Source organism: Pseudorasbora parva, chromosome 25 (assembly GCF_024679245.1).
Source record: "Pseudorasbora parva isolate DD20220531a chromosome 25, ASM2467924v1, whole genome shotgun sequence".
Taxonomy (NCBI): domain Eukaryota; kingdom Metazoa; phylum Chordata; class Actinopteri; order Cypriniformes; family Gobionidae; genus Pseudorasbora; species Pseudorasbora parva.
Genome location: NC_090196.1, coordinates 3,438,600 through 3,453,121, shown reverse-complemented (window position 1 = coordinate 3,453,121; position 14,522 = coordinate 3,438,600). Strand labels below are relative to the sequence as shown.

The window sequence follows — 14,522 nt, the reverse complement described above, 5'->3', positions numbered from 1 at the left end:
TGTGTGTGCTTTATAGTGAAAACAGTGCATATAGAACAATGGTTTATCTGACTTGGAACTACCCGTCTCGTCCAGACAAGATGATCACACCAATATTATAGTAGTATTAAAAGCATCTGATTTAATTTTCAATACAATAAAAAAATGGAGACGCAAGATGCCAAGTAGCATTTGAATGAAACGAGCGAGTGTGTGCGTTTAATCGTGGATGAGCGCTGTTATAATGCGTTGCTATTGACCACAGCCATTATAATGAAGGAAATCCCACAGGAATCTTGCTTAAAAAGTGCATAGAGCTGCTTTTTTTATTTGCAGTTTGCTGATTTTTTTAAATATACAACTTGTTGAAATATTTTCAGTGTGTGCATCTGTTCATTTTGAACACTCATTTGTACAAAACCGTGATAATATTGATAATCGTGGTAGCAGCTTGTGGGTCCTGACAGAACACAGACCGACTGAAGGACACTTTAAGCAGAACATCTCAAATGGAGATTGATCAAATGCAGCTTACTTGTTTATCTGTGTTTTCAGATCATCCGCGCGCGAGCGAGAGAGAGAGAGCTCCTGTACATGTGGTTGCCAGATTGGACATGTTTAGATAAAACACTATAGTATACATGTCCTTTTCACAGAAAAACTCTGTTTGGGGAATTTAAATCTGGCAACCGCAAACACGCAAAACCAGTGATTTCGGAGAGGACGTGGCTTTTGTTCATTAGCCTACAGATTACAGATTGGTTATTTTGCACTCCTGACATAGATAGTCAACGCTTGCAGGTTCGGCGTGCGATTCCTCAGGTGAATTTTACTTTACCGAGCCTTTGTAGCAAAGGCTTCCACAGACGGCGCCGGTTACAGCTCGCTCGGCGCCCTTTACGTTATTTCGTATCAGCACAGCGCCTAGCTTTCCTCCGTGACTTTTCCGCACGCTGCTTCCAAAACTTCCCCACCATATCTCTACAATAATGATGTAAGACGAGCCTGACAGAAGTGACTGTCTCATGCATATTAACTAAATTATCTTGTATGCATACTACAGCGCAGGGATTGGACTGAATGAGCTTTATGTCATGAATATATATCGAGAATCGCTCGGAGCGGTCGACGTCAGCATGTGCCCAGCAGCCCATACTTGGGCCGAAAAGGCCGTGCCGACGTCAGCATTTGTGACGTTGCTCCGACTAAACTTTTCAAACCGGAAGACAGAAATCGCTCTGAAAAATGCAAAAATAACTATTTTCACATATGCATACCATTAATGAGTACCCTTAGTGTTTTCAATGATGTGCAGCCTATACATATCTGTTTACATCTCAAAAAAAGTGTTTTGGGGTTTCATGACCCTTTAAGTTCTCAAAAATATAAATATATTTTTACAAAATGCGTTTGCTAGAAGGATCGAGTGAACGATCTGTAAGCAACGTATCTACGGTTGTATTTTGTAATACAGAATAATATTCCCCTTTGTGATTAGACACACTATTTAGTTTGGTATGGTACTTGAGTTTCCTGTTGTTACTGTACTAGCATCTTACGTCATCTAGACAATGCGGTCTCTCCAAGAAACTTTCAATTTAATCAGAAATTGTTTAAACAGTCAATAAGTGGATAAATCACTGCTTACTGCTTGCAGGAATACAGTCGCCCCTTTCTTCAGTTTAAGACGCTGAGCGAAGCTTGCTTGAAATGGGCCGAACAAACGAATGATCTTGAATTAAATTGTTGTGGTGTCCGATTATAATAAACATCAACCATGACTGTTGACATTTTTATCTGTGGGAAGGGTAGAAAAGTCCTCACGTCTCCTGCACAGCCTGAACATGACGTGTGTCCATGAGAGAAGTTTGTTTATCTGCAGTCCCGATGATTCGCTCCGGCAGTTCCGCCTGACAATGAACATGTTCGGACAGATGCAAATGTTGGGGGCGTGCATATAAATGATCCCCAACGCTTGCTTCACGGTTGGGTTTATGTTGAGAAGCACTTCTTTTTCCGTAGTGTTTTTGATTTACGAGATTTACAAATGAAGGAGGAGGCGATGGTGTTTGAGACTCACAGTATGTGATGTCCATGTACTGAACTCGTATTATTTCACTATGGCAAGGCTAATTCAGTTTTTCATTCTAGGGCACCTTTAAGATCGCAGACATTCTCTACAATTATAAGAAATCACCAGAGCTCCCAGATAATACTAATCCCGTGTGAATAGGGCTTATGTGACGTTTTTCAGAGACAAAACACCACTCACATTCTTCTACAGACAAAACAGGCTCGTTCTTTCCCTTCTTTCTCCTTCCAATCAGATGAAATAAAGCTGAACTTATTGAGGCGTCCTATAAATTAAATTAACTCCATCGTACAGTAAACATGATCGTATCTCCGTAAACAGAGACTATGAGAACTAACTCTCCTCTGAATAAAAAGGAAATGTAAAGCCACGGCACACGTTCCTGAGAAAACCTTGATTTCATTTAGACATTTCCACCTACAACGGCACTTTCTGAGCCAGTCTTGGTTGAGTATCTCACTGGAGGAAATCCCCAATCTGTTCAAAGTGGGAAATACATCTTCTGCTCGCTTCCTTAAAGTGTGTGTGTGTGTGTGTGTGTGTGTGTGTGTGTGTGTGTGTGTGTGTGTGTGTGTGTGTGTGTGTGTTCTGACCAGACAGACTGTAGAATCTCACACAACCTGTTTGTGTATCCAAAAAATATTATACCCCAAAACATTTTTTTTTTGTTGCATTGTAACATTTTCATGAAAACACACAGATTTCGCCCGCCAATTCTTTTTTCTACACTGTAAAAAAATATTGTTGGTTTAACTTAAAAAACTAAGTAACCTGGTTGCCTTAAAATTTTGCGTTTATTGAAATAAAAAAAATAAGTTGATACAATGAAGGAAATCGGTTTAATTAATAAAAACTCAAAATATTATTGTATCTGAACCTCATGAAAAATGATAAATCATGAAAATAGCACAATTTGGCATGTTTCACTGCGTCATCAGAAATAACACACACACAATTACCCAATATGCTTTTATCTTTTAATAATATTTTAATAAAGGTTATCAATTATCAAAAAATGTTCATTGTATTAACTCAAACTTTTTAATTTCACTGAACTCAAAATGAAGGCAACCAGGTAACTTATTTTCTAAATATTTTTTTACAGTGTGCCCAGTTCCACCCAGAAAACATGCAAAGATCTGAACGATTCTGCTAAAGTTTTACTCACATATTTGCGATGGTTAAAGAGCGTTTGCGTCGCCAAGAATAATTTCATCTTTAACCCCTTCAAATGACGGACGAGGAAGAGGAAAGCCATGAAGATGAAGCGGCTCAGGGCGCTCTCGGGGCGAGGATTACAGACTCACATGGCTGCTGAGAGAGGTCAAGGCCAGAGGAGTCAGGCCTCCACCCCTCATTGTGGGCATCATGGGAAGATTTCCTGCATGGATGACTGTCTGCTGAAACCCTGAAGAATGTGAAATCTGCCATGTGATCTGCTCCTCCAGGCCATAACAAACTTGGTGGAGGGTCAGCCACACTCCTGTGATCCTCACAGGGATTTCACGGAGCGCGTTTTCCGGCTGGCATGAAATTCAGCCATGCCTGCCAGATCATATCCCACACGCTGGCAATGGGTCACATGCCTTTCCATAGACAATTGACCTATCAATAAGCCCCACCCCCCTTAGTTACTGTTGCTAACTCGGAAAAACAAACGGATTTGCTATGTCTTAAAGGTGTCATGAACTGGCTTTTTTATTTTTTATACTGTTGTCTGAGGTTAACTGATGACGTTCGTGTGGTTTTTACATTCAGAAACATCATCACTCATCAGTAATAGGCTGTTTTCTACATTGGTTTTGAGGCTCTCTCCTGAACGCTGGGTTCTGGTGGGCGTGTCACTGGAGACTTGGAAGTAAACGCCCACGGCTAGGATTGGATAAGATTTGCATATTTAATGAGCTTAAGCTCCGCTGTCAGTGAGGAGAGAGAGAGGGGGAAGCGGCAACTCGATCACAGGGCTCGTAGACGTCTTTATCAATCTAACACAATGATTTATTTCTCATTTCTGATGAAAGGGATGAGCACTTGCCTGACCTAACGCCTGAACCAATAATCACCATCAATTCAATCTAATAATCAGGTTGGTAAGTAAACGTGTGGCTGAGGGGACGCCCTAGGACGATCACGATTAATAAACATGTTTTATTTCGCTTGTTCTGATTCTATGCTTAATGCAAACGCCGACCCTGACTGAAATGTAGACCATTGTTTATGTGTTTTTGATTTAACTTACACCGTTACATGACGTGAGAACAGTTACTTACCTATAACTAACTTTAATCGTAACTTATTGCGATGACAACCAAAAAAAAAAAAAAAACCTGGAATGAGTACAGTACCCCAGAGACATCCTTTTACCATTTTAGCAGCATAACCACCATCAAACCGATGAGATTGTCCAATGTTTGTCTATGGAGATGAAACCTAAAGATGTCTGAGTTCCGGTGCTCATGCAACGGATGCTCAACTGCTATTGGCTCATCTGGGTTTGAGGGGAGGGGCTTACCGATAGGTCAATTCTTTCACAATGAACTTTTAGCTTGACTCAACACCAGTCCACAAATGATTCAAGCAGAACGATTCATATACTTTAAATGGACACAACAAAAATGGGCAACTTTACTATCCTCAGAGATCTGCACAAATACAGATATTGTGCAAAAATACTGTTATTATCATTATTATTATCGATGCTCCCATCGATTGGCCGCAAATTAAGCCCTGAAAGGGCTGTAGCCCCTCTTAAAATTGTTAGTTTACTTTATTATCATTAAAGGGTTAGTTCACCCAAAACTGAAATGTGTGTCATTAACTCCTCTCCCTAATGTCGCTCCACACCCGTAAGACCTCCGTTCATCTTCACACACAGTTTAAGATATTTTAGATTTAGTCTGAGAGCGTATGCAAGTGTATGCACACTATACTGTCCATGTCCAGAAAGGGAATAAAAACATCATCACAGTAGTCCATATGAGACATCAGTGGGTTAATTAGAGTCTCTTGAAGCATCCAAAATACATTTGGGTCCAAAAATAACAAAAACTACGACTTTATTCAGCATTGGCTTCTCTTCCGCATTTGTGTTCAATCCTCAAATAAAGATTCAAACGGTTATGAATCAGTGAATCGATTCATGATTAGGATTGTGTGTCAAACTGCTGAAATCACGTGACATTGGCGATCCGAATCATGAATCAATCCGCTATATGTGGCATTACTGTCACAATCTAAGGTCAGGCATTTGCTGGCACCAATAAAAGCTTTTATTTTATTGAGCAAGCACGTTTTCTGCTCTGCAACTTACAGGACATTCTCATATCATGATTCAATTTTATATATCAAAGGCTGAATGAAAAGTTAATTTCTCAATTCATGACCCATAGTCGGTTCAGCACGAGCACCGGCCCATTGTGGAGTCATGTTAAAGGAAGACGTCTTATGAGGACACTGGAACGCCAATGGACTATAAAGCCTAGTTTACATAGCAAAAAGAGTTTAGCATTCAAATGCGTCACATTTTTTTCCTCTAAAATGCTACCTTTAATGTGTAGCATTACTGTTAATTCTGAATGACACTTAGATGCGAAATCATTAAAAATGCCTTAGGGTGTAAGGGGTGACAGTCAACAGAGAGCTGACTTATCACTTAGGCTATAAAGCTTGAATGAACAAGATCGGGTGATCCTGATGGCAAGAAATGAGTCGTATCGGCTGCAAAACTTCTGATCTGAGCATCTTAACATTTGCAATCAATGCAGTTGTGCAACTGGGTGATTATTACCTATCTAATTAAAGGCTTTGTGGTATGCTAACTATGTCATTTTAAAGCATTGAAACTGGCTTTCAGCTCTAACAGGTGATTGCACATTATTCAAGGCGGTTTTATTCTCTAGACTTCTGATATGGTTGTAATCAAGCACGTTTGTTCGACATCTTTCACTGCGGCTGCAGTTCCTGTTAACAGCATCATTATATTGCAAACGCCAGTGAAAGTGTAGTGTTGCAGGCAGTGGTATGATCCCAAAAGATTTCAAATGATTGGTTTTATCTCTGTGTGGGTCATTCTGAGTCAAATCAACCACATTTTTGATTTTGTTCATTTTTTTTTCTGTAGAAAGATATTGATAAAAACCAAAATATTAAATATAATGGATGTGTATTGACTGAGTGATCACTGTTTTGTAGAGGGGGGTCAAAATGACAATGTTCACATGAGATTTGGAGCCAAATTACAGGGGTGTAAAAATGACTTTAGAAACACGGCTGCATCATTATTTTATTTTCACACAGATTGGTAGGATTTTGCACTTTGAGATTCTTCGGAATGAAAAGTGCATTATAAATAAAATCTATTATTATTATTATTATTATTATCTATTAGTGAAATCTGATATATAGACATCTCTCTCTCTCTCTCTCTCTCTCTCTCTCTATATATATATATATATATATATATATATATATCTTTCTAAGTCATTTTTACCCCACATTTTTATGCTGGAAATAATAAAAAGGAAAACAGACAACTGTGGAGTTTCATTCAAAACATGATCACGTGCCTCATTACAAACAAATCAATATGAACATTACAACAGTTATGCTCCTGTTTTACAATCATGAACACTGTATTTACAGAGAACACTTATATTCCTTAAAACAGCTTAAGGCCCTAGAAAACACTGACATGAAAGCTGTATAACAACTGAAGGAAAAATAACAGGAGACTCAAAGCAACACCATATGTTTAGTATGCGCGGATGGATAGGTTCAGTCTGATCCGCATCTGACCCTCACACTGATTAAAATCTCTGAGTTAAATTTGCCATTCAACACTATTTGTAATAAAACATATTGCAAATATGATCGACTAATGGGAGAAGTAGCAACCGAGGCTGATTAGCCGAACGCAAAAAAACACAAACTGCACGGGTCAGATGGTTGATCATGTGTGATATTTGATTAGCTGTTATTGTTTTGGCATGAAGGCATGTTTCGTTAATGCAGTGTATTAACAATGAGGATATGAGAGCTAATATGTCCGCTGATTCTCTCTCAGTCCCTCACACTTGCTATTGCTAACAGCTCTAAAACAAGAGCTAAAACACTGAAGATATAATTATAAAGCCATATTGAAAGAGGAAGCAGGTTGATCTTACCTCATATAATCATGTATAAGATGGTGAAGTGGTAAACAGGACATTTACCGGAGTGTGACAGCGAACACAGGAACATTTCAGACGACTAGCGTCAACAACAAACTGATGAGTCCACGGAAACGACACGAACCAATCAGAGCAATACTCGATGAAGCGCTAGCCAATCACAACGCGTCTTTCAGTTTGCGATCGTGCCACAGAGAAGAGTCTTGTTTAGGTTGGGCAAAATCTTCTTAAAGTTATTTAAATTCCAGAACAGGTGCACAAACAATTAAAATGAGAAAAATAACAACAAAATAAATTAAATAATTGCGGGAGATTATATGAATGACTTGGCATGAACATGCCTTGACAACAGCGTGCTCTAGTGGAAAACGCCAAACCCTTGTTAATCAAGCCTGCTCATTTATAAAACAGGTTTTATTCATTTATAATAATTAAAACTTATTCATTTTCATTCGGATGAAAAGGCAATATTTGTATTATACATTAAAAACAAACATGCATTTTATACAGGTCCTTCTCAAAAAATTAGCATAGTGTGATAAAGTTCATTATGTTCCATGATGTAATGATAAAAAATTAAACTTTCATATATTTTAGATTCATTGCACACCAACTGAAATATTTCAGGTCTTTTATTGTTTTAATACTGATGATTTTGGCATACAGCTCATGAAAACCCCAAATTCCGGTATAAAAAAATTAGCATATCATGAAAAGGTTCTCTAAACGAGCAATTAACCTAATCATCTGAATCAACTAATGAACTCTAAACACCTGCAAAAGATTCCTGAGGCTTTTAAAAACTCCCAGCCTGGTTCATTACTCAAAACCGCAATCATGGGTAAGACTGCCGACCTGACTGCTGTCCAGAAGGCCATCATTGACACCCTCAAGCGAGAGGGGAAGACACAGAAAGACATTTCTGAATGAATAGGCTGTTCCCAGAGTGCTGTATCAAGGCACCTCAGTGGGAAGTCTGTGGGAAGGAAAAAGTGTGACAAAAAACGCTGCACAACGAGAAGAGGTGAGCGGACCCTGAGGAAAATTGTGGAGAAGGACCGATTCCAGACCTTGGGGGACCTGCGGAGGCAGTGGACTGAGTCTGGAGTAGAAACATCCAGAGCCACCGTGCACAGGCGAGAGCAGGAAATGGGCTACAGGTGCCGCATTCCCCAGGTCAAGACACTTTTGGGCTACAGAGAAGCAGCACTGGACTGTGGCTCAGTGGTCCAAAGTACTTTTTTCGGATGAAAGCTAATTTTGCACGTCGTTCGGAAATCAAGGTGCCAGAGTCTGGAGGAAGACTGGGGAGAAGGAAATGCCCAAATGCCTGAAGTCCAGAGTCAAGTCCCCACAGTCAGTGATGGTCTGGGGTGCCATTTCAGCTGCTGGTGTTGGTCCACTGTGTTTTATCAAGGGCAGGGTCAATGCAGCTCGCTATCAGGAGATTTTGGAGAACTTCATGCTCCCATCTGCTGAAAAGCTTTATGGAGATGAAGATTTGGTTTTTCAGCACGACCTGGCACCTGCTCACAGTGCCAAAACCACTGGTAAATGGTTTACTGACCATGGTGTTACTGTGCTCAACTCTCCTGACCTGAACCCCATAGAGAATCTGTGGGATATTGTGAAGAGAAAGTTGAGAGACGCAAGACCCAACACTCTGGATGAGCTTAAGGCCGCTCTCGAAGCATCCTGGGCCTCCAGAACACCTCAGCAGCGCCACAGGCTGATCGCCTCCATGCCACGCCGCACTGAAGCAGTCATTTCTGCAAAAGGATTCCCCACCAAGTGTTGAGCGCATAACTCAACATAGTTATTTGAAGGTTGACTTTTTTTGTATTAAAAACACTTTTCTTTTATTGGTCGGATGAAATATGCTAATTATTTGAGCTAATTTTGGGTTTTCGTGAGCTGTATGCCAAAATCATCAGTATTAAAACAATAAAAGACCTGAAATATTTCAGTTGGTGTGCAATGAATCTGAAATATATGAAAGTTTAATTTTTGTCATTACATTATGGAAAACTTTTGAGAAGGACCTGTAGTAACAAACGCAACTTCCTCGTGCATCTAATAGACAAATAAACTGCGCACTCTTATTGTTTTTATTAATATTGTGGTTATTTTGTCTCATACAGTCTGTGCAAAAGCACTTAAGTAAATGTAGTCATTTAACTTTACTGTGCACATGCATTTTAGACATGTCATGTAGTTTTAACCATGCAATAAAAGCACATCTTTGAATAATGTGCTATCCTTTTTTTTTTGTAAATAAATCGCATTTACTATTGGGCCAAGAAGAGCATCCATAATTTAAAATCAATCAGAGTTATTGAAATGTATCTTCATTTTACAAATTAAGTTTCAGAGAAGGATACTCTACACCCCTCCGGGACTAGGTTCCTACATCTATTTCGTTAAAGAAAACAAGGATCGTTTTCAAAAACTTTTTTGTAAGTCGCTTTGGATAAAAGCGTCTGCTAAATGATTAAATGTAAAATGTAAATGGATCGAAAAAGAATCGAAAACAACAGGGCGGAATCGACCCCGTTAAAGGTTAAAACAGACCGGCGTCCTAACTGACCAATCAGAGCCAACTTGAGTATGTTAAGCCACGCCCAGTCAGGAAAATTTAAACTGCTTTCCTAACGGTCGACTTCATCAAATCAAAGCAGCCGAAAAAACGTTAACATGTCTAAATTAGACACGTTTAATTAAGTTTATTTTATAATTTTGCTTTTACAATTTTTGATGATTCTTTTAATAATTGTTTATTTCAATATGAAAGGTAGTGCATGTTTGTTATTTGAAGAGGTTTACCAAAAGAAGGAATCAGCCATTTTACTAACCCTATTTATTTTCTAAGCACGTTTTATCTTACTGTGAATGGTTCATCTGTGCATTTTTTTAACATTTGTATTCCCTTCATAATTTCGAATCAAAATGTCGCCTGAATCTGACGGCATATGCAGCACTTCTCCAATCATTTAGTCCGCGTAAACCCCGCCCCTTTCTTATGATCGAAGCCTCCATCCAATCAAAACCGACTGATGAACTAAGCCCCGCCCTACATGTGTCTTGATAAACACATGATCACAGTTTCACTCAGATGTACATCTATGGTCACAACACACAAATAAAGATCTCCGGCTACTTCCGTCTCAGACTGTGACAACCCGTTCACAAACTTATGCTTTATTTCACTTTATTGCTTCAGGAACATATTTAATTGCATGTTATCAGACAACGTGTAATTTATGAGATCTACAACAAACTTAAATATTCATATGAAAGAACACAAACAGAAACACGTCCCACTAATATTCACTGCAAGTAAAGCAAAAACACAAAAGTAGTGTAACTCCAACGCAAATGCTAAAAAAACAAACATTATTATTATTATTATTATTATAATGGGTAACACTTTATTTTAAGGTGACGTGGTTACATGTAACTACATGTACTTAATATAGTAATAACAGTAAATTATGCATAATTACATGTAATTAACCCTAAAACAAACCTTAATCCTAACCCTATAGTAAGTACATGTAGTTAATTAATATCCTGTCGCCTTATAGTTGTCCTGTAGAGGTGAAGCTGATGTTCAATCGCTGTCGCTGGCGCTGTCTGAGCTGACGAAACAGCCATCCTCTCCCACCTCGGCCAGGAAACAGTGCCCTACACACACACACACACACACACACACACACACACACAAACACACACACACACACACACACACACACACATGACCGCACATAACATCTCAAATGCAGTTTCAGTGGCTCAGTAAGACTTTTTAAGACCCCACGGGAACCCTGAGTGAAGTATATCCGCGTTCTTATCAGTTGTTTCCAATTTTAACTTTGATCTTTAGAAATGCTAGGGAAAATGTAACGTTAGCTTGTGTGGACGCTACCGCACTACTTGATCAACAGAAGAGCTTCGCTACTGAAAAGTTATTTTATTAAGAAAACAGCGACGCTACCACCACGCTACTGAAAAATGTAGTTAAGCTAGTAGCGTCACTACACTGGCGCTGCGTTAACCAATGAGGAGCCTGCTTGCTGCTGTCACGTGGTAAAGTGACATGATGAAAAACCCTGCATCATTAAAAAATACTGTTTTGACACGCAAATGGATTCAAATTGTTCACGTGTCAAATTAGGGGCGATTTTGACACTCTATTCGCATTCGGTATGAACGTAGCATTAAAGACTCACAATTTGCTATGGTGACAGTTCAGACTGTCCTCTATCAGTGTGCCAAATTTCATAACTTTCCTGCAAGCGGTTCTACGGGCTGCCATAGACTCCCAGAGAGGAAGAAGAAGAAGATTAATAATAAGAACAGTTCAGTCCTTGACCCCTAATGAAGCAGAGAGATCCTAACACAGAGCAGGGGGAAATACAATCTAAAATAACCTAAATCTGGCCTTTGAACAACTCTTAATGCTCCTGAAACTAATGCGAAACTGGTCTTACCGTTGACTGGAGAAGCTCGAGCATCGTCGATGTGGTCAAACTCATAGCTGACGAAGGCACTCTGTGGAGAACGGTTAGAAATCACTCTTCACATCACAGTTTAAAGGGGTACTTCAGCGCTGGGAAGATGAATCTGTATTTAAACTGGGTCATTTATCTGGGTCAGAAATGTGAAAATATTTTTTTTATTTGGTGCTTTCTAGACTGAGATAAGACAGAAAATTTATTTTTGTCTCATAGGGATGAAAGACTACAATTCCCAAAATGCTACGAGGCCACTCCCAAAGCCACCGCTACTAAATCACTGTCTAAATAGCTCCTCTACTGACTGTAGTCTTTAGTCTAAATAGCTCCTCTACTGGCTGTAGTCTTTAGTCTAAATAGCTCCTCTACTGGCTGTAGTCTTTAGTCTAAATAGCTCCTCTACTGACTGTAGTCTTAAGGTCTAAATAGCTCCTCTACTGACTGTAGTCTTTAGTCTAAATAGCTCCTCTACTGACTGTAGTCTTTAGTCTAAATAGCTCCTCTACTGACTGTAGTCTTAAGGTCTAAATAGCTCCTCTACTGACTGTAGTCTTTAGTCTAAATAGCTCCTCTACTGACTGTAGTCTTTAGTCTAAATAGCTCCTCTACTGACTGTAGTCTTTAGTCTAAATAGCTCCTCTACTGACTGTAGTCTTTAGTCTAAATAGCTCCTCTACTGGCTGTAGTCTTTAGTCTAAATAGCTCCTCTACTGACTGTAGTCTTTAGTCTAAATAGCTCCTCTACTGACTGTAGTCTTAAGGTCTAAATAGCTCCTCTACTGACTGTAGTCTTTAGTCTAAATAGCTCCTCTACTGACTGTAGTCTTTAGTCTAAATAGCTCCTCTACTGACTGTAGTCTTTAGTCTAAATAGCTCCTCTACTGACTGTAGTCTTTAGTCTAAATAGCTCCTCTACTGACTGTAGTCTTTAGTCTAAATAGCTCCTCTACTGGCTGTAGTCTTTAGTCTAAATAGCTCCTCTACTGACTGTAGTCTTTAGTCTTAATAGCTCCTCTACTGACTGTAGTCTTTAGTCTTAATAGCTCCTCTACTGACTGTAGTCTTTAGTCTAAATAGCTCCTCTACTGGCTGTAGTCTTTAGTCTAAATAGCTCCTCTACTGACTGTAGTCTTTAGTCTAAATAGCTCCTCTACCGGCTGTAGTCTTTAGTCTAAATAGCTCCTCTACTGACTGTAGTCTTTAGTCTAAATAGCTCCTCTACTGACTGTAGTCTTTAGTCTAAATAGCTCCTCTACTGACTGTAGTCTTTAGTCTAAATAGCTCCTCTACTGACTGTAGTCTTTAGTCTAAATAGCTCCTCTACTGACTGTAGTCTTTAGTCTAAATAGCTCCTCTACTGGCTGTAGTCTTTAGTCTAAATAGCTCCTCTACTGACTGTAGTCTTTAGTCTAAATAGCTCCTCTACTGACTGTAGTCTTTAGTCTAAATAGCTCCTCTACTGACTGTAGTCTTTAGTCTAAATAGCTCCTCTACTGACTGTAGTCTTTAGTCTAAATAGCTCCTCTACTGACTGTAGTCTTTAGTCTAAATAGCTCCTCTACTGACTGTAGTCTTTAGTCTAAATAGCTCCTCTACTGGCTGTAGTCTTTAGTCTAAATAGCTCCTCTACCGACTGTAGTCTTTAGTCTAAATAGCTCCTCTACTGACTGTAGTCTTTAGTCTAAATAGCTCCTCTACTGACTGTAGTCTTTAGTCTAAATAGCTCCTCTACTGGCTGTAGTCTTTAGTCTAAATAGCTCCTCTACTGACTGTAGTCTTTAGTCTAAATAGCTCCTCTACTGGCTGTAGTCTTTAGTCTAAATAGCTCCTCTACTGACTGTAGTCTTTAGTCTAAATAGCTCCTCTACTGGCTGTAGTCTTTAGTCTAAATAGCTCCTCTACTGACTGTAGTCTTTAGTCTAAATAGCTCCTCTACCGGCTGTAGTCTTTAGTCTAAATAGCTCCTCTACTGGCTGTAGTCTTTAGTCTAAATAGCTCCTCTACTGACTGTAGTCTTTAGTCTAAATAGCTCCTCTACTGGCTGTAGTCTTTAGTCTAAATAGCTCCTCTACTGACTGTAGTCTTTAGTCTAAATAGCTCCTCTACTGGCTGTAGTCTTTAGTCTAAATAGCTCCTCTACTGACTGTAGTCTTTAGTCTAAATAGCTCCTCTACTGACTGTAGTCTTTAGTCTAAATAGCTCCTCTACTGACTGTAGTCTTTAGTCTAAATAGCTCCTCTACTGGCTGTAGTCTTTAGTCTAAATAGCTCCTCTACTGACTGTAGTCTTTAGTCTAAATAGCTCCTCTACTGACTGTAGTCTTTAGTCTAAATAGCTCCTCTACTGACTGTAGTCTTTAGTCTAAATAGCTCCTCTACCGACTGTAGTCTTTAGTCTAAATAGCTCCTCTACTGGCTGTAGTCTTTAGTCTAAATAGCTCCTCTACTGACTGTAGTCTTTAGTCTAAATAGCTCCTCTACTGGCTGTAGTCTTTAGTCTAAATAGCTCCTCTACCGACTGTAGTCTTTAGTCTAAATAGCTCCTCTACTGACTGTAGTCTTTAGTCTAAATAGCTCCTCTACTGACTGTAGTCTTTAGTCTAAATAGCTCCTATACTGGCTGTAGTCTTTAGTCTAAATAGCTCCTCTACTGACTGTAGTCTTTAGTCTAAATAGCTCCTCTACTGGCTGTAGTCTTTAGTCTAAATAGCTCCTCTACTGACTGTAGTCTTTAGTCTAAATAGCTCCTCTACTGACTGTAGTCTTTAGT

At 39.3% G+C, this 14,522-nt stretch overlaps 2 protein-coding genes across 4 annotated transcripts in view; both read right to left on the bottom strand.

The window, feature by feature from the left end:
• The window catches only part of ankrd27 (ankyrin repeat domain 27 (VPS9 domain)), a 61,277-nt gene extending 53,904 nt beyond the window's left edge, over positions 1-7,373 (bottom strand). For all 3 annotated transcript variants that reach the window (XM_067436033.1, XM_067436034.1, XM_067436035.1), the window contains exon 1: positions 7,234-7,373. The gene's annotated coding sequence lies outside the window, so the exon portion shown is untranslated. The remainder of the gene's footprint in view (positions 1-7,233) is intronic.
• A 3,036-nt stretch (positions 7,374-10,409) lies between these two features.
• Positions 10,410-14,522, bottom strand: part of tdrd12 (tudor domain containing 12) — a 73,131-nt gene continuing 69,018 nt past the window's right edge. The window contains exons 34-35 of the mRNA XM_067436914.1: positions 11,730-11,790; positions 10,410-10,923 (exon numbers count right to left, since the gene is read on the bottom strand). Of these exons, the coding sequence (XP_067293015.1) occupies positions 10,850-10,923; positions 11,730-11,790 (135 nt within the window). The 3' untranslated portion in view covers positions 10,410-10,849. The remainder of the gene's footprint in view (positions 10,924-11,729; positions 11,791-14,522) is intronic.